This window comes from Truncatella angustata (assembly GCF_020726525.1).
Source record: "Truncatella angustata strain MPI-SDFR-AT-0073 chromosome Unknown BKA67scaffold_4, whole genome shotgun sequence".
Lineage (NCBI taxonomy): Eukaryota > Fungi > Ascomycota > Sordariomycetes > Amphisphaeriales > Sporocadaceae > Truncatella > Truncatella angustata.
The window spans coordinates 2,886,811-2,912,422 of record NW_025763384.1 but is presented as its reverse complement, the minus strand read 5'-3'; the positions used below and the strand labels follow the sequence as shown (position 1 = coordinate 2,912,422).

Here is a 25,612-nt window from a genome sequence, read left to right as displayed (position 1 = left end):
CAGGATGCAGATGAAAACGCCCGGCTGTGATGAGATATATAATTTTCTCCCCGAGGTCACACTCGATCTGGCCGTGGGGTTTCTTTTGAGAATCCCCTCGGAGATGCCGAGGATCGCGAACGGCACCGCACCATTGTGGAAGACGTCTGTTTTTACAAGGGGCGAGGGGGGGGGATATCTCAATGCCCCCCCTGGTTCTTGGGGAGCCACGATCATGACTAGCCCGCACCTGCGTGGGAGGACAGATATCGAAAAGCAGAACCGGGGGTGCGTTCATCCTCGAGCGGGCGAACTGATCTTCTCTGCTGGGTACCATCTAGTCAAACCCCCCTTTCCCTTGGGACAGCCGTTTTCTTTTTCCCCTTTCGCGTCCAGAAGACTTCCGGTGAGGCGTGCGAGACATGCCCGGTACTTTTGGCGTAGATGCGCGATAATGTTTCGCTTATGAGGCTTTTGATCCTATCTCACAGACGCACGGAATGGGGATGGGCAAGAGGTTTGGGGGATCATCCTGAAATATTGTCGGGCAGTCCCTGTACTCGTTTTGGGCTAGTACAAAGGCACGCATCTCCGGCCTCTACAACATCCCATATCCAGGCTTCTGAGGATCAAGGCGCTCCTTATTGGTGTTTGATTTAAGCAGTGGTTGGAATCAGAGATCCATTGAACTAGTCAGAACGGTCTTGTAAACCACCAGAAAGCTGTACATGTTTCTAGGTCGTAGATCGAGGTGTTGAAGCCTATCAGTTTTCTCCGGGTCTTGTGCTTTCATTGAACCATATCACCTTAGACCTTCTATAGAATTTCTTTCTAGACACATGTCATCCATTGACAGGTTTATTAGCGATGCAATGCGCTGCTTGGATATGATTGCTGGCTCCTGTAATGATGCTCCCGAACGATGACTTCCTGGCCCGGCTAAAATACTCCACATAATTGTCATGACAACCTCATATTATCTATTCTGTATGGCTGAACTGGGAATACGATACACATCAGGCTTCAATAATCCCTTTCACTAAATCTGCAGCCACTTTAACGTGCTCTATGAACTCCTCCCCCCTGCCATCACCGTTGATAACGACAAGCCTCGCCCTGGCAGGAGAAAAGAAGTTAGCACAAAAACTTAATGAATGTCAAGGTGATGATCAAAAAAGCGGCGAACGTACCCATCTTCAGTCACCTCACATGACAGCCATAGAGCCGACTTGTCGGCCCAGCAGCCGCCGAGTTCTGGGCAGCCACTGTCGCCAAACGTGGTAAAAACTTTCCTCTCCTTGGTCTTCTCGTAAACCGCATCTGAATACAGCGATGGAAGCTCCTCGTCAGGCTCTAGAACTTCTTGCAGTGCGAGGACGTGTCTATGCCAACCTCTGCCACGGGCAACGTTAGCAACCCATCGCGCATGTGACTTTATGGCCGCGACCAAGAGCTGTTTTTTCTCCTGGACACTGATGGATGCATCCTCAGCTGCGGCACACAAGGCAGCAGCCTCGGCCGTCTGGACATTGAAGGTCTCAACACGGCCTCGACGGAATTGTGCCTGGCTGATGACGTCAAGGGAACCAGGGTTATAGCCGTAGTGCCGGCGAAGGGCGACTTGAAGTACCATCTGGAAGACCGAACGTGCCGGTAGCTTGAGCCCCCGGAGATATTTCGCACCGAAGTCATGGTGATCATAGGCGTGCAGCGCGTACGGCTGTACGACGGCAAGGTGTTGTTGCCGCAGATTACTCAACTGTTGCGTGAGGTCAGGGGTCGTGGGAAACGGAACATAGCTAAATCCGGATGCCACTGCTTGCAGATCGGCGGGAGTAACATCAGTATCGACCTCAACATGATCTACAGTAGCCGCTGCGATAGCCTCCTGTAGACCGTATACTGTTAGTCCATCAATCATGGAGTGCTCATACCATGTACCTGAAACCCCGTTGGCGCAAAAAATAAACGAGACTGTCTTATCATTCCATCGGTTGGCGTTGTCATCGAGCAAAAAGGCCGCACCGCGTTCAGTAGCGTTCTCGGGCGTCCCGTCGTCAAAGCAGACGTTAAATAGAGACTTCTCGATTGTTGAGAAAAACTGCTCGTTCTCGGGACTGGTAGCAATGAGTTCGCCTCGGATCTGGGCCCATGCGTCGCGGTTTGCTGTGCTCAAAACGCTAGCCATGTTGACCTCTTCCGGCGCCTCTTGTAGGATTAGCTGGAATACGGCCTTTAACCTGTCGTGAGACAGGATCTGGCCATGAGCATCACGAAGTGGGACCTTGTAGACGTGCCCACGCCGCAGCGCTACGATGTAGTCGTTGCCTGGCCATCGATCGACGCGGTCACAGCCAACTACTGGCGTTCGGTTTGTGTTGAACAGCCAGTGCACCGATTCCATGCACAAGGGCTGATCGTTCTGGTAGTCTCGCTTCACCGTTCCATCATCAAGCGACAGCTTGTAGCGGTACGCGGCCAAAGAGACCAAGGCTGCGCGCTCAGCCGGGGATTGCGGCGACTTGCTCAACCGGTGCGTGCCGAAAAAATTGTTCAAACGAGGGCGGTGGTCACGCGTCTTGAGCCAGAGAGCTGTACCGTATAACTCGCTGAGCCAGTTATCGACATTGGGGTCATCGGCAAGCTGCTGGAGTCGTGCCTGCAAGCGCTTGCCGATGCCATTGGGTTGCAGCAGATCGGTAACAGCTTCGCGAGTCTTAACAAGCTGTTGCTCGGTTCCTAAGGCAGATACCGACTGTAGGAATGCATCCATAGTGGCTTCCAAAGACTGAAGAGGGAACTTGGGAAGCACTACCTCGTCTCCTAATATGCCGTTCCGTTCCGAAGACCCATTGGCGACGGGCTCTTTGTCTGCTTCGTCGATGCCATTGGTACCGTTTGCCTGGTTGTCCCTTGTTACCAGGCCCGATCTGGAAGTCACAAGCGAGGCAAAAGCTCGTAGATCAGCCGAGTCCATGATTTCGCCGGTCTGAACCGGAGCCTGCAGCGTGTTGGTAACCCAGCTCTTGACTTCGATGGCGATGAGAGAGTCAAGACCTAGGTCGGTAAGTGGGGCATCTAGGCTGATGTCTGAGGAATCTACTGCCGTTAACGAGGACAGTCTCTCGGCAATGGCCACGAGAATGAGCTCTTCTGCTTCCTCTGCCGTCGCTGCGTGGCCGATAAGCTCGTCGAGGCTTCGTTCTTGCTTTTGTTGTATCTCGCCGCCAATTGCGTGGGCGCTGCCAGAGACAGTTTGAAGCAAAGGAGGAATAGGTGATCCTGCATCGAGAAGATATTGAGGACTCAGGCCGAAACCGATCTGGTTGCTTCCGTCGCGGAAAGCACGGCCAGCCATTGCGTAGTCCAACAAAGGGAGGACTTCCCGAACGGAAACTGCCTCGATACCTTCCCGTGCAAGACGTGCAATGCGTTGATCATTGATGTATTCGGTCTCCGTAATCATGGGAAGATCGAGTGCCACGAACTTGTTCACGCCACCTGAAGCTTCTGCGAGCGCAAACATGTCTTGGTAAGCATTTGCAGCGGCATAGTTGGCCTGAGCGGCACAGCCGACTATGGCGGCCAGAGAAGATAGCATTATGAAGAACTCGAGGTCTTCACCCGCAAACCCGTCACTCAGGTTCTTTGTTCCGGTATACTTGGGCCTGATGGACGCCTGAAGGTCTTCGACTGTCATTTGAGCGACGGTTCGATCCTAGCATTCGCATTAGCTACACAACATTCTAGCAACTACGACTAGCACAAAGGAGATATAATAAGTACAACAAGACAAGTGGAACGGAGGAAAACGTACCGCAACAAACATGGCAGCATGAAGAACTCCAGCAACAGGCGGCAAGTCATCATGTATCTGGGCCACCGCTTGTGCAACAGCAGTGGTATCGGTGATGTCGCACGATACCAAGGTGATTACGGAGTTGGCATGCTCGGCTAACTCCGTTTCTAGAGCGTGTCGGGTAGCATCGTCTGATTTTCGACGGGATATAACTGCAATATAGCGGGCACCTCGCTTCTGCAGGTGACTACATAGGTGTCTGCCAATATTCCCTAGGCCACCCACAACAACGTATGTCTTGTCCGGCCGGAGGCGAAGCTGCTGGGCCCTGGCCATGACTTTGGAAGATGAATCCGCGGTGAGGACCACCCTGTTATTATTCTCCAAGGTCTGAACAAGCTTGAAAGCCTCTTCGATATCTCCTATAGGCAGTGTGGTGATGGGAGGCAATGAGAAATGGCCCGCTTCGAAGGAAGAAAATACCTTATGCAAAAGCTCCTGAACGTATTGTGGGCGCGCCTCAGCTAGGACAAACAAATCCACAGACATGAAGCGGACACTTCGATCAAAGACACTCATGTCCAGTTGAGAGCGCTTGTAAATCTCCCATTTGGGAAACTCGAGGAAGGTTCCAAGCTTGGCGATACACTCCCACGATGCCTTGAAAGCATCACCGGTGAGCGTGTTAACGACTACATCTGCACCCTTCCCGCCCGTGAGACGCATTACGCCCGTTGCGAAGTCCGTGGTGCGATAGCTGAATATATGGCTCTCGGGAATGCCATAATCGTCTACCAGAAGTTGGCGTTTCATGGCATTATTGACCGTGGCAATGATGGTTGCGCCTATGTGCTGTGCAAGGATGATTATTGCTTTACCAAGGTAGCCTGTGCCGGTGTGCACGAGGATGGTCTGCCCGCGCTTTAAGCTGGCCAGCTCCACAAGTCCGTAATAGGCGGCCACGAAGGGGATAGGTATGGAAGCTGCGTCAATGAAAGACATCGAGTCAGGAATCTTGTGCACGAAGTGACCATTAGTAATCGTTTTACTAGCAAATGGCGTTCCTGTGAAGACAGCAACTCGTTCGCCAGGTTCATATCGAGAAGCCATGTTGGCGCCAACGCGGGTGATGATGCCGGCTCCCTCGCCGATCATCTTCTCGGTAGGCCGCCATTGAGCAAGAGCAACACCGACGTCCTTGAAGCTCATTCCCCAAGCATAGGACTGGACTTCTACGTCATCGAGGCCGATCTCTCCGGACTCTTCCTCCACGAAGTTTATGGTGTTTAGTCGACCAGGCTTTTCAATATGAACTCGTACGGACCGACTGGTCTGGTGGAAAATGGTTTCTTGCAAGTCCGGTTCCTGCGAATTAGGGACAATAGCCGCCGCCAGCTTGCGATCGGGGACATATCGTGGGATGTGGATCTTCCCATGTCGGAGCATGCTGTCCAGTTCGACATTCTCGTCTATGGCAACTTTAGCCTCCGTGGAAGTAAGAAAGCTCGGTAGCAGAGAAAGGATATCGGCACGATGGTGTTCAATGCTATCCTGAACATCAAGAGTAATAAACTGGAGGCTTTTGTTCTCTCTACGCGCGGTGCGAGCAAACCCGGTGACCAAGGCGCCATCTGGTACTATTTTATCTTCACCGTCCGCAAAAGTAAACCAGTACAGCTTGGAGCTTTTCGTCACCAACTGCACAAGATGCGCGAGCTGCTCAGGTGAAGCGTGGTTGAAGAGAAGATACTGCGCCGAGTCTAGAACTATATAGGTATGCGCGACGTCGACCACAGTCTCCGACCACTTGCGAAGAGTCGCATTGAAGCCGTGGTTTTCCAAGGCGACCGCTAGATCGCTGCAGAACGTATTTGAATCGTCGCTATCTGGTAATGCGCTTAGGATCGAGACAGGAGCACCATGCCGACCATTCCCGTTGACCGATGATGACACAGGCAGGGCAGTTGCCTTGATCAAGGCAGCTTGGCGAGCAGGTTCTGGAAAGTCGTGAACGCCAAGTTCGACATTCGAAAACCCGGAGTCTTGTAGGACATGATCCCATTGTTTGATTGACTGCAGCGGGGTAGTTTCTCTGCCTTCCCCTACCCCTAGCCACCACCCGGCGAGCAGGCCAAACGTCATGTTGTGGTACGGCGTCTCTTTCACCAACTCTACATAGGCCAAGGCACCTCCAGGCTTCAGTAGCTTATGGATATTCGACAAAGAAGTCTTTAGAGACTTCGTGGCATGAATGACATTCGATGCCACGACGAGGTCGTAGGCATAGGTCTCGAAACCCTGCTCCCCCGGATCTCGCTCCAAGTCCAGCGTGCGGAAGGAGAGCATGTGGGCCCAGTCCTTGAGGGACGTGGTACGAACCGGCTCGAAGAATCCGGCCGAGATATCAGTGAACATATATTCAGAGCAGAACGGTTCTCCGTCAGGGCTGCTGGCTTGGAACATTTGCAGCGTGGCACCTCCTGTACCGCCGCCGATTTCCAAAATCCTCAATTTCTTATTCTGGAATGTGAGCCTCCTCACGTATTCGGCTAAGTAGTGGTTCGCGCGCCGAGATTCGTCTTCGTGGTAGATACGGTACAGTAGGTTGTCCTGAAGGAATAGAGAAAGTGCATCGGTCTTTCCGGTGAGAATGGAAGTCAGCTGTGAACCGAGTCGGGCCACAAGTAGACCTTCGACGCCGAATTTCTCAAGCTGCATGGCTAGTTCTTCTGAAGAGACAGGAGCACCACTGAGCAGATCGTGGCACTCTGGGCCTCCCACGAAACTGGTCATCCACTTGAAAAGCTGAGCACGGTGGTCGTCGCTTACAGCAAGGCCCTTCTCCTGGATCTCCCTGGTGCTCGCATCAATATAATAAGCACAGGCAGTATACAGTGCCTTGACCTTGTCCACCTGGGTGAGACCTATCGTGTCACATTGCATGGGCGTAACTATCGATTCCAAAACATCGGACGTGATGGACTTGGCGTCTAAGCCCCATTGCATCTTGAATATATGGTCATTGCGCGTCTGCTCCAGCTCCTGGGTAATCCCGACCTGACGGAACTCTCCATTGGTGACAGTTAAAACGGGGAGGCTCTCGCCGTTATGCCCTTTCTGGAATGCCACGATGTTGAACGTGGTCGAGTAGGCAAATGTGTCACTTAGACTAGCTACAGCATAAAGCTCGTCGCCGGGCTGGCTTGTAATATTGGCAGAAATAATGACCTCGGAGTAAAAAGTGGGCATGGTGGATCCTGGTTTGGCTTTCTGCTGGAAGTGGTGGGCGCAGACGTGCATAAGCGCGTCGAAAAGCGCAGGATGGATGATATGCGGCTGCATGAAGCGGCCCGGCATGGCTGAGACGATGTCCGGCACGAGAACCTTACTCAAGGACTTGGAGTCACTCAGGTGGGCACTCTGCACCATGGTGAAGGTAGGGCCAAATTGATTGCCCTTGGAAGTCATATCGGCATACAGCGCATCGTGAGTGACAAGCTGAACGCATGATTCCTCAGCACTCTGCAGTGTCTCCAGCTGGGATTGGAGGCGAAGTTCGGCCTCCCGGTTGGGGGCGACGGTATCCTCGCCACGCGACTTGAGAATAGTCGATATAGTTCCGGTGCAATGTTCTTGCCAACTACCGCCCTGTTCTGAGATAGAGAAGACGGAAAAGTCATAAGTATCGGCAGCGGCTAACCTCTTAAAACTCAACACGACCTCGATTCTGCTAGAGTCCCCGGAGTCATCCGGCAATGACAGTGCCTTCTTGAAGGACACGTTCTTCAGGCGGTATCCCTCCGTCACCAACTCCTCGCCATCGCGGTCATCATTCAGCTGTTTGAGGGCTTGGATGGCCATGGCGATATAGCCCGGCCCCGGGAACACCACAAAGCCGTCGACAGCATGGTGCTTTAGCCAGGGCAGGCTTTCCGTGCCAAGGAACATGCGCCAGCTTGGATGTCCGTCAGGCGATGTAAGCACTCTGGAGCCGAGCAGATCATGGTGGGGGTGCTTTCTGTAACGGTACTCGCGGCTCACGCGAGACTCAACCCAGTGCACTGTCGTGTGATCCCAATGATAAGGTGGAAGATCTTTTGCAACCTTCGGGGACGAACCAGAAAGGGCGAGTGAAGCTAACGCGCCAACGTCCAGGGTGCATCCAGCCCTAAACAGGGCGGAGCCAGTGTCCATTAGCGCCTTACAGTCATTTTCACCCCGGACCAGGGTAGGAATGTAGCTGTACGACAACCCCTGCTCCTGCAAAGCTGCCAGGGATTGCCGTAGAGGTCCCGCTAACGCTTTATGTGGACCTAACTCAATGAAGTTCAGGGGCGTTCGGCCCAGCTCCTTGCCCAGTAGTTGGACGGCGCCGGAGAACCGCACCTGAGAAACAAGGTTGTCAACCCAATAAGACGGGCCAAACCCGCCGCTCTTCTCTTTCTCGGTGACGGACGAAAAGAAGCGCACCGTATCGGAAGAGTTGGTCGATTGGAGACTCTCGAGGCGTTTTAAATACTGATCACCCACTAGTTGCATGTGGTGTGAGTGGTATGCTGTGTCGACCTTGAGAGCGCGGGCGAAGACTCCATCGGCGTCCAGGGCTTGCTTGAGTGCCAATACGGCAGGAGCATCACCAGAAACAGTTGTGCTTGACGGGCTGTTGACACAAGCGACGACAACTTTTCCATCGCATGTGCTGAGCTTGCTTATGTATTCGGAAACCTCGCCTTCGCCCAAACCCACCGCCATCATAGCGCCGATTTGCGCGGCTACCTTTTTAGAAGCCTCGGAGAGGAAACTTCTATGATATGATGCAGCCATTGCTGTATCTTGGGTCAAAGCACCAGCGGCATAGGCCGCCGCGATCTCGCCACTGGAATGGCCAACGACCGCCTTCGGGTGTACATCCAAGCTTGCCAAAAAGTCGACGAGAGCTATCTGTATAGCAGTACTTGCAGGCTGGCTCAACTTACTGTCATTAAGCCGCGTAGACTTTCCATCTCGCGAGAGCTCTTCGGAAAGACTCCAAGGGGCGCCGAGGTCGCTGAGTATCTCGTCGGACCGTTGGATGGAGCGAGCAAACTCGGTATTCGTTGAGAGTAGGTGGCGTCCCATCTGTGCCCATTGCGCTCCTTGGCCGGTAAATACGAAGACGTTCGCGACTTGACTATGGCTCTTTTCGGGTGACGCCTCTTTCCCCTTCAGGCTCTCGACCAAAGATGGGAGGTCCACGGCAAGAACGGAGGAGCGCCATGGGAAGTGCGACCGACGACTTGTAAGTGTGTATGACAAGTCATCGAGACTAAGATCCTGATGATTTTCTATGTAACCAGCCAGGTTCTCTAATCCATGCTTAAGAGAGTACTCGGATCTAGCAGACAGAGTAAACAAGCGAGGAAGTTTATGCGTTTCTGTACCGTTTGTGGAACCTTTTTCATCCCCCGTGCGTGTGCCGTTTTGATCAACATCTTGGTGCCCATTCTCGCTCTGATGCCCATTTACATGACCATTTTGCCCGTTTGTATGAACGCCGTTCTGGTGGCCTTTCACTTCTGTGTATCGTTCCATATGAGCGTTAAACTTTTCAAAAATGTTGCAGCTGGAAATTCTAGTGCTTACCTTGTGAAAGGTCTTTCGTGATGCTATCGGGAGACTCTAGCACTACAAATGCGTTGGTGCCTCCAGAGCCGAAACTATTCACAATAGCCTTCCGAGTGGTCTTCGTGGCGGGCCACGGCATCAGTTCCGTGGGTATCTATCAAACCAATGTATGTTAGTTTGTGCTCAAGTGTTGATAAGAGTAGGCGCTATTACTTTGAGATTCCAGCCCTCGGGGTCCAGCCCAGGCTTGAGGTTCTTTAGCAGGAGATGAGGGGGAATGAGGCCCTTCTCCATACAGAGAATGGTCTTTATTAGGCCCGCTGCACCGCTGGCAGCCTCGGTGTGTCCAATATTGGGCTTGACTGTGCCAATCACAAGCGGCTGGTCAGTGGGTCGACCCTCGCAGAGCACATTACGGAGGGAACGGAGCTCCGCATTATCTCCGGCCTTAGTCCCGGTTCCATGTGCCTCGGCGTATTGAATGTCGGTCGCGGAGTAGCCAATTTCTTGGAGCACTTTTCGTGCGAGGGCCTCTTGAGCAGCCTGACTGGGTAATGTAATACCGTTGGTGCGACCATCCTGATTGGCAGCGGAGTGCCGGATGATAGTACGGATGTTGTCGCCGTCCCGGATCGCGTCATCAAGACGCTTGAGAACTACCATGCCAATACCTTCTCCGCGACCATACCCGCTCCCTCGATCGTCAAAGGAGAAGCATCGACCCTCAGGGTTAAGGACACTATGTTGGGTCAGGAAAAGTGTCGAGAAAGGAAGAAAGAAAAAGAAGAAAATAGAGACCCCAAAAATGCAACGCCTCATCTCAAGCCATCTTCATCTCTCCTCATTCTCCAACGCACAGCAATGACATGAACGTGTTCATAGAACCAAGCAACAACAGATACAAAGGCAACTTACCCAGGCATAGATAGGACGGACATTGTCTCTGGTGAAAGGACAATTCCTACCCCACCAGCGATTGCCATGTCGCTCTCTCCTGCACGCAAACTTTGACAGGCAAAATTCACACCAATCAGACTGCCGGAGCATCCCGTATCCACCAGCACTGAGGGACCGCGAAGATCAAAGACATATGAAACTCTATTTGGCACTATAGTGCGTGCTGCTCCAGTGTTGTGATACTTGTTAAGAGACAAGGGATCTCTCATAATAGTCTGCTCATAGTCATGCCCGAACACAGCCACTTCGAGCCAAGAAGTTAGTAAACACCTTCAAACACTTCAAGAAGGCAAATCAAGTCTCACACACCGTACACCGAGGTGTTGGAGCCTCGTAATTTGTTCAAGGGAATACCGGCATTCTCGACCGCCTCCCATGATGCCTCCAGGACTAGGCGTTGCTGTGGATCAAAGGCCTCGGCCTCCAACCGCGAAACACCAAAAAAGCTGGCATCAAACTCCTCAATGTCCTGGTTTAGATAGTGGCCTCCCTTATGATTAGTGAAATCCCCACCAATCTCTGGGTAGGGATGATAGAACGCAGAGTGATTAAAACGGTTCTTGGGCATCTCTGTCCAGGCATTACGTCCTTCAGCAAGCATCGACCACAGATCTTCTGGGCTGTTGGCTCCACCAGGAAATCGACAGCCCATACCAATCACGGCAATGGGAACAGGCTCGATAGGAGCCATGTTGAGTGAGGAGTGAGGAATGATATGGTGTTGAATGTTTAATACGGAGACTGCTTCTCAAATTTTAGAATCATGGGCTACTCTTGTATGTTTATATGGTTTGCTATCTACCTAGGTACGTGCCGCGCCGCAATATTCCATGCAAATTCCCTTGAATCATTTACTGCATTTACCTTCTTTCTTGTGTTTGTTGTTTTGCTAGTAGTATAGACTATTATTCTCTGGCACACCAGATGGTGTAATCAGTTGCCAAGCTTGATAACCAACCCCACGTTGACCCCTATAGCCCTCGAAAGAGAGCCTCCTGGTCGAGTCTGCTACCTCTCCCCTGCTATACATGCACGCACGCAAGTTCCGTGCGTATTGGCCGCCTGCTCGTCGTGATGGATGATCACTTTTCTGCGAAAGTCCATAAGTAAGCGCCCGCCGGTTAAATCCTCTCATGTAACCCGTGTGGGTTGACGATTCTACTGCTTCAAAGTTCTGCTTTAGTTTAAATCCCGTTACTTGTTAGATGTCGCAAACGTTCCTTTACTACGCTGACTGCATCAAGGGCCTGCATACTGGTGCACACTGCGTAGGTGCCAATATCAATATACGGCAATGCACACTATACAGATGTAACGCGGAGGTAGCACCGCAGATGGATTGGGCGGCTGCTACATGGAGAGAGGAAAGGTTCTTCTTGACATGCAGGGATCTTTTGAACCGATTTTTGGTATAGAGAGGCTACCAAGACTTGAATATCTTGTCTAGACTATGGACCTTAGCACGATACTGTTGACTGAGTTTAGGACGTAGGTTTCGCTTCAAAGAGCTAAGGCTTAAGACAAACACACTTATTTCATCTCTCTTCTCACGATGCTTTGTGCAGTACCATTGGGCAAATACTAGTCTATCGGAATTAACCAGTGACTTATCGTGCGGTGGTGGGACGCTTTGGTAATCACTATCTTCGACATAGGCTCTCCGTATATGCTGCGTCACCGTTTCCGTGAGAAATCCTAGAGATGCTCCCTCGTTAGCTTGTCCTCTATTTCATTTGTGCGCTGTGTCTATTCTTCTGATCCAGTGTGTTGAGGCTATGCCTCAATGCTTGTCATAATTCGGACAAAAGCTCCCGTGTGGTGGCCCTTCAATCTATATCTGATGGTTTATCTGCCTTACAATAGCCAACGTCGTTTCGTATTCTGCAGACATGCCGAACTTGCATATAGGAATGGAGTTCCGCCTGCACTGCTTTGGTTGCACGATCTCCGTTGCACGATCTCCGGTTGCATGACTTCCGGTTATACTACTTCTGGTTGTACGACTTCTGGTTGCACGACTTCTGGTTGCACGACATCCTTGGCGTTCCAGGGTACGTGGGATGGCGTAGGGGTCCCTGACTCAATCGATCTTTTTATCACCTTTCAGAGAGCCGCACCCACATCAGGTGTTCATGGGCAACGCAGATTCTCGCAGTGATTGCTCCATGCTCTCGGATGAATACTACTGTATGGCTTCACGTTGGTCACCTTCCGAAATGAGAGAAGACAACCATGATAATAATAATAATAATAAAAGGTTACTCGGCACTGTTGCGAATTCTGCAGCGCTAAATGCTGACATACATGAAGGATGCTTACTACCTAGCAGGACAAACCAGGGAACAGGAATCCACGAGATTTACAATTGGACAAGGAATTTTACTGACAAAATACGTAATTTACGACCCCGGTAAATATCTTTCCCATTCCCTAGAACGAACACATACGTGCACTAGGGTCATAGATGCCCAGGCGGCCGGCGGCCCGGCCCGGCGAGTATCTGATTCTTAGAGGCCTACAGTGATGATTCGGATAGCTTACGTATCAGTTCTTTGTTTGTTTATAATACTACCGCATACGAAACACACATAAAGTCGGTCGCAAAGCCGTAGGATCCGAGTATGAAGCAATGGAAAAGGCGCAGTAACACTGTGGCTCGCTGATCGTTGAGCCCTGGGGATTAGAACAGAAACTAGGTCTTGAAAAGTGACCGTTCCAATGAGGGTAACTACGATGCTCCCACACAATATCTAGTGTTAGACTAGAGCTAATCCTCATATTGATCAGGTTTTAAAAAGAATTAAAAAAATTGAAACCCCGAAAGAAAAAGTTTATTCGTTGAAATTCGCGTTGCAGCAATCTTAGAATTCAAAATCTACAGAATGTCTCTCCGGAACTGTTGACGTTAAGTGAGTCGAGGGGGGGGTTTTTTTTTTTTTTTTTTTTTTAAATTTCCCAGACCATACAATCTGGGCCCAATATCACTCTAGACTAGTATATAACTGGTCCATGTGGCCAGCCCAAAAGGAGGTAAATATGATACAATGATATTTCCCTTTCGCATCTGTCACCCGCAATTCACATCCAATCAACACGCGTCCGAAAATAGTTTTGATATCTCCCAATTTACGAGGAAAAGAAAGAAAGAAAAAAAAGATTTTCCTGCAAGTTATCCAAACTACCTCGTTCCACTCTCAGGCTGTGTCATCTTCTAGGATGAGTGGTATACAGTGGGTCTTGATCACTAGAGGTTGCAGGTCGCAATGCAGAGTGGCCAAGGCATATTCACGCCGGGAACACCATTCCAACCATAGCTTTCCGTGGAAAGCTATCCGAAATATGATAACTCTCCACTGGAGGTTAATCACTTTAGTCTTTCTTCTGTGGTTCCCGCTTGACACTCTTCCACTCAAGTAGCCAACCACAGACGAATGATAGCCCAGCGCTTGCAACTGACAAGTATAGAGCATTTTGTGTGGAATCTCCATAAGAAGCTGCAACGAATGGAGCTAGCTCAGGCGGATTCTGATTCACGCTTCCAGCTCCCATTTCAATGATGGCAGCCACCTGATCGTCCGGTAGCCGGCTCCCCAGTCTAGCTTTTAGAGTGCTCAAAAAGATCACCTGAGTAATGGCTAATCCCACAACCGTTCCAAATGCCTGTGAAAACACAAACAGTGCATTTCCCATTGGCATGTCCTCCGCTACTAATACGTTTCGGATGGCGACCAAGGGCTGCTGAACCGCGAGGCCAAATCCGGCACTGGCAAGAAACTCGAACCCAATAATCTTCCTCAACGGACTGTTGTCTATGGTAAGGGTTGACAAAAGTCCAGCACCAACCGTCAATATAGATCCACCGGTAAGAAGCCATACAATATAGTGTCCAGTCTTTGTCACCACAAAGCCGGAGAAAAAAGAAAAAACGGGGCTTGGCAAGGCAAAGCCAAGCAGATAAAGTCCAGCGTCGGTTGGCGAAAGGCCTCTGGATGCTTGGAAAAACAACGGGAGGTAGTATGTCAGACCAGTCACTGCCATCATTTGGAAGGTTACAACGGCACAGGTGGCCGCGATTGTGCGTTGCGTTAGGATGCGCATAGGAATCAGAGCCCTGTCTACGTTAGTCCAAAGACACGACAACGATAGTATAGGGTGGATGTTACCGTTCCTTCCGGTGGATCTGAAGTACAATGAACACGGCCATTGACAAGGCAAAGCCCACAAGACATCCCCAAACCTTGGAGTCAGACCAAGGCAGTGTTATGCCTCCCCACTGCAGGCCCAGGATAAGACAAGTGATAGCTCCAATTAAAATGCAGCTACCAATGGGATCGAGAGTAGATAGCTTCTCGCGAAGAGGCATCTTTGTTGATTCCCGTTCTGGCTCGCGGAAGCAAAAGATAGTGACTAAAATGGAGACAACCCCGATCGCTACATGCAGGTAATGATCAGCCAAGTGATCTTGTTGTCAATAAGGCTGCTTTGTTGTGGGGCTAAAGCACGAGAAGAGAATTGCGCAAGAGGGAAAATAAGATACACCTACGCAGGTTGATCCAGAAACAGAAGCGCCAAGTCAATCGACTTTCAGTCAGGACGCCGCCTAGGACAGGTCCAAGTACGGAGGACACCGCATACACGCTGGAAAGGATGGCAATGAAAATGGGCATCTTCTCTTTCGATACAAGGAAGGCCATGATGCTCAAGACGCCGGCATGTATACCGGCACAGCCACACCCCTGTACTGCACGACCAACTATCAGGGCAGGCGAGTTTGGCGCTAACGCACAGATAATAGAACCAGCCAAAAAGAAAACGACGCAAACGCAGAAGGTAATCTTTAGGCTCATAGTGTAGTACAGGCGGCCGAAGGTAGGCTGCAAAGCCATCTTGGTAATAGAGTAAGCAGAACCATACCATGCTACATCATCTAGGCTGCCAAAATCGGTGGTGATCCTTGGAATGACAACCGCTGAAGGGTGCCATTGTCAACCTTTCAAGTCGCGAAACGAAGACAGGAGGTAAGGAAGAGGGCCGAGAGCAGCACTCACCAAGAATGTTAGTATCGAGTGCGACTAGGAGCAAAGCGATCATTAGGGCTGCCATCGTGACGGTAATGTGAAGCACTTGTTTCACAGAATTCGGCTCGTGTTCGATGGTCTGGCTATCAGTGGTGGGCATGGCGTCATCACCGGCTCCCAGAGAGCCATCTTCAACCGCCTTTTCGCGAGACTCGACCAAGTCGTCTTTTGGAGGAGTTGCCATAGTGTTGTGATCTTTTTAGGTATTCGCACTAGCCATTGAGTATGGAGAGAATGGCATTCAGTATGGGAAAACAGTTTTAAATAGCGGTGACCAAATAGGTTCCGCAGAGGAAACATTGGGAGGAAACTAAAACCAAAATAAAAAAGTAATACAAGGGTCCCAATCAGGGTGTCGAGCCGCAGACGCGCTGACAAATCGGCGACCGCAGAGGAAAAGACAACCAGTTGTGCGTTGTTCTTGTTTGTCTTCTGGCCATTGGAACTTTTGCGCTTCGGTTGATCCTTGTTTCTTGGCACATGGCAATGCAATGAGGTATGTACCAGTACAGCTTACGAGCATTGCAGAATTGGCACATATTCAATCAATAGGTTACCAGCCGGGTGGGGACTTGAGGATTCTTTGAATTTAACCGTTGGAACGATGTGACGCTGTAAGTAGATACTACCGGTATCAGTTATATGGTTTCCGCCAGTGTCTAGATTTCTTGGCTCCATACATATGTGACTTATCATGTGAGCGGGGAACAATCACCAACGGGTAGAGCCGCCGCTATGAAGGACCGGCGAATGCTTATTGAACGGGGCTCAGCTATATTGACGTGTGTAGAATTCGGGGTTTTAAACGGAAACCAACAGTCTTGAAATTCAATACACTGCCAGGCTTGAATTGTACATAATTGTCTGCTCCCACGGCTGGACACGATTACTGTGCTGGTATGGTTATTCGCTGGCTCACCCATCTGAGCGGACTTTTTTTGAGCTGTCTCCTTGACTCCCCACATAACAAACGCCATGGTTGCCCTTGACAATCTACGCATCCTCATTGTTGGGGCTGGGCCAATTGGTCTCACTGCGGCAGCGGCACTGTCACAAGATGGACACGACGTCAAAGTGCTTGAACGATATCCAAACCTACAAACAAATGGCGGTACCATCGTAGTCCAGTCTCCAGCAGCCAGAGCCTTGAAAGAAATTGGACTCTGGGAGAAGCTGCAGAGCATTAGCGTCCCAAACAAGTCGTTCAGCTTCTGGTCATATAAAGATCCTAGTGGACCAATGATAACGTTCGGCAGGTCGTCTGGATCAGACATGGTTCATACCGACCGGCCGGCGTTGCAACGGATTGCCTATGAGGCTGCTGTCGCTTCTGGAGTACATGTGCTATTTGGCAAACGAGTTGAACGCTTAGACGAGGATGCGACACCTCTACGGGTCTGGACTGCCGACGATCAAGAGTATACGGCAGACATAATCATAGGTGCAGATGGTATCAAATCTGGAATAAGGAAGCTCCTGTTCCCATCTCAAATTCTTGATCCTGTCCTCACGACTGAGTGCATTTTTCAGGCGCAGCTCAGTGAGGACGTAACTGCGTCCGATCCTCGCATTGCACCCTACATGGACATTGGATCGGGCCACGGTACACTCGGACCGGGCCGCTTTACTTTTTTTAGGGCAACAGATGACGGCAAATTGTACTTGTTGTTTGTCGTTATGAATTACGGGACGACTCAGACAGACGGCGTAAGTGCCAGCTGGAACACCCCTGGAGATATTGATGAGCTGCGGAGTATATTTTCCGAATTTGGTGACCCACTTCACGCGTGCCTAGAGCATGTTGAGAGCTGTATAAGATGGCCAATTGCCGTTGCTCCTCCTCTGAAGACTTGGCGGGGTGTCAGCGGCAGAGTGCTACTGCTAGGCGACGCAGCGCATGCAATGGTGCCACATGCTGCTAACGGCGTGAGCCAGGGAATAGAAGGAGCTGTCGCCCTGGCTAGGCTCCTTAGACGGAGGAATCATGCCAATGCGAACATCCCGAAGTTACTTGAGCTATTCGAGCAGTTCCGGCGGCCTAGAGTTGAGAAGTTTGCCACCATGAGTCTTGGAAATGCAGCAGCGAACAGCTTGACAGACGGGCCAGAGCAAGAATCCCGCGATGCGCGTTACAGAGCCATGAACAACAGCAGCGAACCAAAACCCGTCGCAGCTCAGGAGCCGGTGACTATGGATATAAACGCGCCACAGCACAGCCCGGCCTTCCAAAAATGGATGAACGAATACGATGTAGTTCATGAGGTGAGCATCTATGTATCCCATGATTAATGAGCTTAACTAATATGAAGGCAGCTCGATCGCTTCGTGGATGAAAAATTAGTATAAGTCTTAACACCATAATGGGACTTGATTTACCCTGAAAGACTGTCGGTACGTTGAGATATATCGAGATGATTGCTTCACAGGTCTTACGATAAAGAAAGGGCTCAACGCATTGCCAAAGATAATTTTCACTTCAACAAGGCATCAATGGGGAGAGTTCGTACACATTATGTGCATGTTCATAGACGGCGTATTTGTGGTTGTTGACGCAGTTCAACTTATGATATAGTCTATGTTGAATGATAACGTGATTATGCGTGATCCTTTATGCCCACAATAATGAATGCGCAAGACATCGACGGTGGTACAAGTGTTTCTAAAACAGTTCAAATTACTCTACGCATTGTTGACCATTAACTGTGTTTGCCTACCACTGCTTTTAAGCTTCGTGTTTCTCCATTCATGTTCAACTAGACTAGTATTACACAGAGTAATAGTTGGCACGTCATCCTAAATGACAGCATGCAGGCTCGTGGAGGCACTCAAGTCTGGAAATAGAACATACGTGTTTATTACACGATCCAATGGTTCTTATTCCAACAAGATAACGAACGCTGTCGTGTTTACTTTTGTATCGGTACAAAACTTATGCTGTAGGTAGATCGCAAAGTTATCAAAAATACATATGAACTCTGACCTTTCACGCTTTATATTGTATACATGTTCCCTTCCTTTCCTGTTCCGACTATGGGTATAATTCAATTCTTCGTATTCGTCATAATTGCCCGCAAGACAAGGAATATTATCTTTCAATACCGGCGCAAGGCATATAGCAGATTAGAGCGAATGACTCGGCCGCCCCTGAATAGGCAACACCATCGTATGTTCGCTGTCGCCACTCCACCGGTCTAGCTCTGCCATCCGATTGTTTACATAGCCCGGCTCCGATTTAAGGCCCAGCCTTTTCTCCAGCGCAACCAGCTCGACGTCGCTCCGGTTCGCCAGGTTTCCCACTACTGCCCACTCATTCTGTACTGTGATCTCGGTTGAAGTTCCGTATCTGTTATACCTCTCCACTTTACGCTTATTGGCGCCTATGTCAGAAGTCCCGGCTGAGTTGGACGCCTTGCCTGTTTGTCGGGATTTCTCGCTTTTGAACGGGTACGGCTGGGTGGGGGCACCGCTGCCGCCAGTGCTGCTTCCGCCGAAAACGACTGGAAGGATGTGCGACAGCAGAGCACGGATGGCGGGCATGCAAGCGCAAACTATGCCAATGGAGATCTCGATAGTTGACCAGTAGCCGACCTCAACGTAATCCTCTGTTTTGAGAGTTGGTCAGTCTGTGCATGACATATGGATAAGTGATATGACCGACTTACGAGTGACGTTCTTGGTCGAACCAAATTGAATCATAGCCCGGAGACGCAAGATGCTGACGAGGGTGACGAAGAAACCGACTGCAAACATTGCCAATATCTGGATCTTCTTCCTCAGACTCATAGTAAGCTTTGACAAGGCATGTAAAGGTAACATTAGGGTCGCTATATCCAGGAAGATGTTCACGCCAGCGCCTGACCATCCCAGGTAGTTTACGTTGACGCATTTAGCTTGATATTCGCCGTCCCAGCTCCTCCACGCACCGTCCAGAGGCCCGCACTGGAAAATGACCGCGAGACCGAACCCTAGAGCGAATCCAACTTCGAGACCTATCATGACGAATGCCATGACTCGAAAATGTTGCTGTGGAAAGACACGAAGGTAGAAGAGCAGGATGGAGATCTTGTTTAGTCCCAGTGCGAAGGCGTATAAGACCTCCTCCCAGTAGAAATACTACACATAAGTCAGCATACCTTGCCGTCATAAAATGTATCAGTCCGATCAACTCACGTAAAGAACCTGGTTAATGTTATTGGGTGACACAGTCCACATGTCTAGTCCCAAGCCAGATTCTGAAAGTGGTATACATAACGAACCCATCGGGATGAGTATGGCTGACACTACGGTGATCGCCCAGTCATCCCATCCCCACGTGTGCGATCGCAATCTCTCGAGACAACGGAGTCCGAAGGCTGCCAGCCCGGTCAACATGAAGGCAATGCCAAGATGCCATACCAGCGGCCTCCTGTCTTCGCCTTTAATTCCGCAGGTACTGTATGAGTATTCCTTCGTCTCTGTGGTAGTACTCGTAAGCTAGGGTGCACTGCATATTGAGTATGTGAGGTATGAATTTGCCTACGCAAAGCTTCTCGAATTGTGCAGTTCGCCAAAGAACAAGTTTCAATCTTGGCTTTTAAGTCTTCGTTGGTGCAAATACATGTCGTGTTGAGTCCGCAAGTGGACTGCAGCGCCTCTACTGTGATGCATTTCAACTGCAGGTGGTCGTGTCTTGTCAGCCTCTCTCGTCCTCAATATCCAAGTCTCTCAAACGTCCACAATATTTGTCGTGGTTGGTTTCGAGACAGCATGACGATGTGGGGTGAGTTGACTTACACCACAAGCCGGGGCTATCGTCGAAGACGAGGAGCTACCGCTACTCGATGCAGCTAACACTGCGACAATGCCATATGATAACAACACTGCCCACGTAGAAAGCCTCATCGCAAGCTCATCAATCAATTATGCGGTATCCTTTTGCATTATACTGCTTTTCGACGTGACCTTCCCTCGTCCAGCAAGAAACCAGGAAAAGCAACACGTGTAGCATGCAGCAGGGAAGGTACTTTGAGTCTATAACAGAGTTGAAGGAGACAGATGGGGAACCCAGTGATACAGAGTCATCGGCCGGCTTGGGTGCCGGACCCATGTACATATATAGCTTAACCAGGATCTACTAGTCAGTCGGAGTAGGCTTTCGTACCTTATGTGAGTGTGGGTGTGGGTATCACTTTTTCGATGAAAAGTGGCAATCCATTCCGACTTGTACCTGCGTTTACATGAACCAGGGAAGCTCCCAGTCTGGAATTGTCAATGCGGTATGGATACGTGAAGATTTTGGCGCATGATCGCTTGTCGACTGGTCTACTAGCCGTTGTTGGAACACCGTTCTAATTCGATAAGCATCTACTGGATAATTGCTACAGGAGAACTTTCTCAACATTGGTTTCATAACTATCGTGGCATGAATTAGGTAAAGGGAGATCTTGTTGCGTATTTGGAATGAGCAGAATGCTCGAGCACTACGCGAGTGATATGTATGACCACAAGTCGTACTGGAAGCGCTCGGGAAGAGAATCCGTCTTCTAGTTTGCAGACAGCGCCGACGCGGTGCGAATCTTTAGCATGTAGAATGGCCGGTCCGTGACAGCAGTCTAGTGAAAACGCGGGAGTACTCCGCGAAAATGTGTGAAGTGCATATCGGCAGTCTTGTTTTTCAGGAGTCATGTTGGATTGTACAAGGACGGAGTAATTTGAACTTCCAATCCAATTGCTCATGACTGTTTTAGCCAGACAGATGATGGTGTTTATGGAGATGGGGAGAACGAGGGATGATAACTTGTGAAGGTGACTCCAGAGCATGGCTCATATGCAAGTCAGCGCCAAGAGCCGCTCAACAGTCCGTGAGCGCTCGGGGGCAACCCATTGTAGGCTTAGCTGGCTCAACTGGTTCCAGCCTTTCCTGCAGGGCATTCCCAGGTAGTATAAAGTTTTTTTTACTCCCGCGATAGCTGCGACGCGACACGAAAGATCAAAGATGAGGCCTGCTACTGCCGTGTGAATATACCGGTGTTTGTTGACCTGACAGTCCGATGTTGGTCAGGGCTAACCTAGTCTAGTCTTAAGAATTTGAAGATTCGCCAATTGGACGTGCTAATGATCTAAATACTAGCTTGGAAGGATGCGACAAGCGACATTTGATAGTTTCCTTGCTGATTGAACCGTTGTTTTGTGCATCATGCCTTTATAGTCTGGAACATAAATCGCAGTTCACCCAATCGATGATAGGGCTAGACAAGACGGCAATCTGGCGGGTGATGACCTCAAGGTTTTGTGATACTGTCGCGTGCGTGCCGAGGACCGGTGTCATTAGAATTTCGCAGTTGTCTCGCAGGTCTCTTTGAGCCCTTCGAGGAATCGCTAGGTTAGTCGATCCTTTGACGAACAAAGGGTACCCAAATAATTGATCATAGATCAGAGCTCAATCATGAATCGTTACGTCCGTTATCGTAGATAAACCTCCCCAGCAGAGCCGCACTGTTTCCAGCATACAATATGTCATATTAAGTAGGGTTATGAAATGGAAACTCAATCGGGCTCCATGTGGGGTGAACCTTGTGAAAGCTACAGTATCAATTGCGATCTGGCTCTACTACAAGTTAGATTAATGCCGATCTTCAGAGCCAGAACAACTCAACTTTCTTCCAGCAATTTTTTTTTGCCCCCTAAAAACATCCAAGCGCATTATAGCTCTGTTCGAGATGTCTGCGTTCGCAAAGTCTCTTGAGCGTGGACATGGCGCGGCAGTTGATGCGATTTCTTGCTGAAGCTCATTACCCCGAGCACAGTTTCTATGATTCAGTACACCTTCCGAAGTCACATTTTTAGAAAAAGACACATCTAGCATAAATAGATCAGGGATCTCCAGGTAGCCTTTTGAGTACCAGTTCCCACCAGATAATTGTGGCTTGCGGTTGGGAGTACCGAAGCACCAAGCCCTTCGTCGTTCCATTGAGTTAAACTGCCAGCCCTGTTTCAACAGGACCCTGATGACGACAGTCCAGCCACGCATTGTGGGTTCGTGCTTATCGTGCTAAACTGGTGACAAATAGACCACAATCAGTATCTCGTAACAATTCCTGGCCTTAAGACTTGTACACACATTTTGAACCATGACCAAACTGGTGGAAGCTCGCGATGGCATGCTGATCACAAAAGTACTTCGCACTTTGGGCTCCTGGCAACTTTCCGCTTGCTGAGCCACGCGCAAATCTAAGCGCCCGTAACGGCAGTAACGACAAGCCAAGGCGTTATCATGCCGGCATTTCAATGTGGTAGAATAACTTGCAGCAACCAACATTGCAGTGGTCGCTGATCTTCACTTTGAGCGATCCGCTGCAACGACCCGACATATTATTTGCCTAGTCGGGATATCCGGCTTCCGCGTCCAAGAACATACTCCACACATTACATAGTATTGCATTTCAGATGTAATTAAGCCAGACAATATCCGACTGCGAGACTGATTCCATGGAACCAGTCTGATGTGTTTAGGTGAAAACGGACTCTCTGAGACCGCAAACTTGCCAATCTTCTTGTTAGTGCTTAATTTCGAATGACAAGCTTAAGCGATGCTCTTTTGAACCCAAAGCTTCTGAAATAGTAAGGATTGATATCCGGCTGACCTTAGTAAATAAAGGCAATGTTCCTTACTCATTATAATATTATGCGCACGGATATTAAGGCATTTATTGTTTAACGCTTACCTATAAATGCAAACCATGACTTGAGCCAACGGAGCAGCTGCCATGGGCGAGGAGCGTTGATATGATATGAGAAGGCAAATGTGTGTGGTCATCACTGATTGATTATCTACGATAGCCGCAAACATGCTAGTATGTAAAGACCCATGCCTTTTGCTTCTCTAGATTCATCCGTACCAAATACCGGCTACAAGATTATAGATCTGAGTGTTCTCATGCTGGCATGAAGAACCCTCAGTACTTTCGACGGAGAAAGTCGTCACTCGAACCATAGGTAAAACATCGCTAATCGTTTTCGTCAGTTTGGGTACCGAATGTGCTGACCCGGGTGCTGTGTGGTGTATGTGCTTACCTCGTGTTGAACAGGCCAATGGCAGCCGACTATTCGTGCAGCTCCAAGGAATCAAAGCAGCGGGAAAGGAAACAGAGAGGACAATATAACACTGTTACTTGTGGAGACTAAGCTATAGGTGAGCAGCATTGGCTTATTATAGGGGTCAGAAGAGATGTTTGATCTCTACAATTCTCTCTCTTGAACAGAATACTGAGCGTCCCAAAGAGGTTGATTCTCTGCTGCAGTAGCTCTGTGCGTCTCTGTTGCCTCCTTTGCCCATCTGGACTCATGATCGAAGACTACTGGGTCAGCGGTCGACGCATCATTCTGTGTATCAAGGCGCTCCGCTGTGTGCCAAGGTATAACATTGGCGGATGTGTTCTGGTTGGTCATGCCAACTATCAGTGACGGAGGAGCACCCCACCCGCCACTACGAGGCGTGACCGGAGGAAAAATTAGGCCTGGTGGTGGGACTATCGATGACCAGTATTAGATGCAGAGTTCTGTCGCCAGCCAGTATAAGAATAAACTCACGCTGTCCATAAGCGGGGGTTGCGCCGCCATTGCCTTCAATGGTCCATCCCGGTGTCTCACTTGTACTGGCTTGACGGTTCCAAGTAGGAGTTCCGCCACTATCACCTTGGTGATTCCAAGCTGGGGTAGCACCCATACCGCCTAGATTACCCCAGGTAGGGGTCATGCCAACACTGCCCGGGTAACCCCAAGCTGGGGTCATACCGACGCTGCCTTGGTTGTCCCATCCAAGAGGCAGACCAGCTGTGCCCCTCAAGATATCATGAGATGCCCATGTATCTGTCTGAGTCGGCCATGCACCCGGCTGCGGTTCACTACCTGGAACCCATCTCTCGATCTGAACGCCTTGACTATTAATGAATGTCATTTGAGAACCAGCACGTAGATCTTGCTGCTTCTTTGCAGCCACTTCATCCCGGCGGCCAGCAATCCACTCAGTCTGCGAACCAGTGAATGAGATGTTCCTCTCGAATACTCGCTTCTTCATGCGCGTGATTCGATGAGGTGCTGGCTGGCGCTCGATGAAAGCTAGAGGACCCTTCTTTTCTTTCTCGATGTGGGTAAGCAGAGCCCGCACATCATCGACAGGAATGTCGTCGTCGTAGGCTATATGGTTACCCGTGCTATTGAGAGCTTCGTTGAGCTTGGTAGTGAAAGTAAGAGGTGACGATGTGAGGTGCTCAAGCTTGCAGATCAGACTGAGCACGATGTCAAGCTCAAACTTGGTCCAACGGTGGCCACGGCTGCTGCCCCGATAGGCTTGTCGAGAAGAGTAAGGCATTGTGAGATGACTCGGAAAGACTTGTGAAAATTGAGATGATTGCAATGAATTAGTGACACACAAGAAAAGTCTGCCACATTTGTTGTCGTCACTTTCCGTGACCTGATTGACTTCTTGTGTTAGAAGGGAAATCCTATTGTGCCGTACAAGTGATTGAATGGACAAAGTGATCCTCAATAGAAGGTGCGGAAAAGAAGGTGCGAATTTTCTGATCTGGGGTTATCTGGATTCTGCAGCTGCTAGATTGATGCGAAGCTGAAACCTGGTCCCTTGAGCCATTGAATGAATGATATTGTTTCACAGATTCTGGCCCTGCTGGGTTGGAACCCAGTTGTCTTGACACATAAGCGGAATAAACGAGAGGGAGGCAAGCTGTCGATGTTGATTATTCACATACTCCTTGGCGACGAAGACTGTGAACGACTTCAACTGTGACGATAGTCGACGTCGATGGTATTATTACTTAGAGCAGACTCCGGTGGCATGCCACCGAATAAAATGCGAGAAGGTCTACGAGAGGTGTATGAGGAGTTGTCTATCCTTTCGTTATTCACTTAGGCACGACCAGTGAGCGCTTTGAACTCATCAACATTGCATATCTTGAAAGGCTTCCATCTTCCTCACCTCTCATTGTCCAAAACTCACGCGCAATGTCTAACAGCATTAGCATATGGTTCTGTCAGGACCAGCTATATTCGAACTGAGCTTAGATCAGAAGTGAACATGTAAGATGCACAAAAGGTTGTAGAAATGAATCTGAATCGATCACCACGAACCATCCACTGCATTATTAAACCCCTTGAACGAGTTTTTATGTATCTTCAAGCACAATCTATCTAACCACTA

At 49.7% G+C, this 25,612-nt stretch overlaps 6 protein-coding genes across 6 annotated transcripts; 1 reads left to right on the top strand and 5 right to left on the bottom strand.

Moving 5' to 3' along the window:
• Positions 1-828: 828 nt before the first annotated feature.
• BKA67DRAFT_565711 (polyketide synthase) lies at positions 829-10,207 on the bottom strand. Its single transcript, XM_046102829.1, has 5 exons — positions 9,596-10,207; positions 9,401-9,536; positions 3,797-9,333; positions 1,170-3,697; positions 829-1,095 (listed from the first exon to the last, which is right to left on the bottom strand). Exons 1-5 carry the CDS (start codon positions 10,199-10,201, stop codon positions 996-998), a joined length of 8,907 nt encoding a protein of 2,968 aa, XP_045958879.1. The 5' UTR covers positions 10,202-10,207; the 3' UTR covers positions 829-995.
• A 3,058-nt stretch (positions 10,208-13,265) lies between these two features.
• BKA67DRAFT_565705 (putative MFS toxin efflux pump) lies at positions 13,266-15,977 on the bottom strand. The gene is made up of 4 exons (XM_046102828.1): positions 15,388-15,977; positions 14,883-15,308; positions 14,503-14,770; positions 13,266-14,450 (listed from the first exon to the last, which is right to left on the bottom strand). Exons 1-4 carry the CDS (start codon positions 15,599-15,601, stop codon positions 13,709-13,711), a joined length of 1,650 nt encoding a protein of 549 aa, XP_045958878.1. The 5' UTR covers positions 15,602-15,977; the 3' UTR covers positions 13,266-13,708.
• A 16-nt stretch (positions 15,978-15,993) lies between these two features.
• Positions 15,994-17,959, top strand: BKA67DRAFT_284225 (uncharacterized protein). Its single transcript, XM_046095966.1, has 2 exons — positions 15,994-17,679; positions 17,731-17,959. Exons 1-2 carry the CDS (start codon positions 16,393-16,395, stop codon positions 17,761-17,763), a joined length of 1,320 nt encoding a protein of 439 aa, XP_045958877.1. The 5' UTR covers positions 15,994-16,392; the 3' UTR covers positions 17,764-17,959.
• Positions 17,960-18,649: 690 nt separating this feature from the next.
• Positions 18,650-20,444, bottom strand: BKA67DRAFT_636834 (uncharacterized protein; the record flags this gene model as incomplete). The annotated part of the gene is made up of 6 exons (XM_046105680.1): positions 20,191-20,444; positions 19,937-20,069; positions 19,588-19,871; positions 19,080-19,530; positions 18,770-19,019; positions 18,650-18,713 (listed from the first exon to the last, which is right to left on the bottom strand). The coding sequence occupies exons 1-6, from the start codon at positions 20,296-20,298 to the stop codon at positions 18,650-18,652; spliced, it is 1,290 nt and encodes a 429-aa protein (XP_045958876.1). The 5' UTR covers positions 20,299-20,444.
• A 379-nt stretch (positions 20,445-20,823) lies between these two features.
• BKA67DRAFT_565700 (uncharacterized protein) lies at positions 20,824-21,289 on the bottom strand (the record flags this gene model as incomplete). Its single annotated transcript, XM_046102827.1, has 1 exon — positions 20,824-21,289. The coding sequence occupies exon 1, from the start codon at positions 21,214-21,216 to the stop codon at positions 20,824-20,826; it is 393 nt and encodes a 130-aa protein (XP_045958875.1). The 5' UTR covers positions 21,217-21,289.
• Positions 21,290-23,634: 2,345 nt separating this feature from the next.
• Positions 23,635-24,766, bottom strand: BKA67DRAFT_658890 (uncharacterized protein; the record flags this gene model as incomplete). The annotated part of the gene is made up of 2 exons (XM_046107360.1): positions 23,635-23,924; positions 23,986-24,766. The coding sequence occupies 2 exons, from the start codon at positions 24,764-24,766 to the stop codon at positions 23,635-23,637; spliced, it is 1,071 nt and encodes a 356-aa protein (XP_045958874.1).
• Positions 24,767-25,612: the final 846 nt, after the last annotated feature.

What these genes read in the sequence shown, in the direction of transcription:
- BKA67DRAFT_565711 (XM_046102829.1), bottom strand. Translation starts at nt 10,201, where the DNA reads ATGAGGCGTTGCATTTTTGGGGTCTCTATTTTCTTCTTTTTCTTTCTT. An exon ending in CCGAGGGCTGGAATCTCAAA is followed by an intron (nt 9,537 to 9,595) that starts GTAATAGCGCCT and finishes TTGGTTTGATAG; the next exon opens with ATACCCACGGAACTGATGCC. An exon ending in ATGCTGCCATGTTTGTTGCG is followed by an intron (nt 3,698 to 3,796) that starts GTACGTTTTCCT and finishes TGCGAATGCTAG; the next exon opens with GATCGAACCGTCGCTCAAAT.
- BKA67DRAFT_565705 (XM_046102828.1), bottom strand. Translation starts at nt 15,601, where the DNA reads ATGGCAACTCCTCCAAAAGACGACTTGGTCGAGTCTCGCGAAAAGGCG. An exon ending in ACTCGATACTAACATTCTTG is followed by an intron (nt 15,309 to 15,387) that starts GTGAGTGCTGCT and finishes GGCACCCTTCAG; the next exon opens with CGGTTGTCATTCCAAGGATC. An exon ending in CTGTTTCTGGATCAACCTGC is followed by an intron (nt 14,771 to 14,882) that starts GTAGGTGTATCT and finishes ACCTGCATGTAG; the next exon opens with CGATCGGGGTTGTCTCCATT.
- BKA67DRAFT_284225 (XM_046095966.1), top strand. Translation starts at nt 16,393, where the DNA reads ATGGTTGCCCTTGACAATCTACGCATCCTCATTGTTGGGGCTGGGCCA. An exon ending in AATACGATGTAGTTCATGAG is followed by an intron (nt 17,680 to 17,730) that starts GTGAGCATCTAT and finishes ATATGAAGGCAG; the next exon opens with CTCGATCGCTTCGTGGATGA.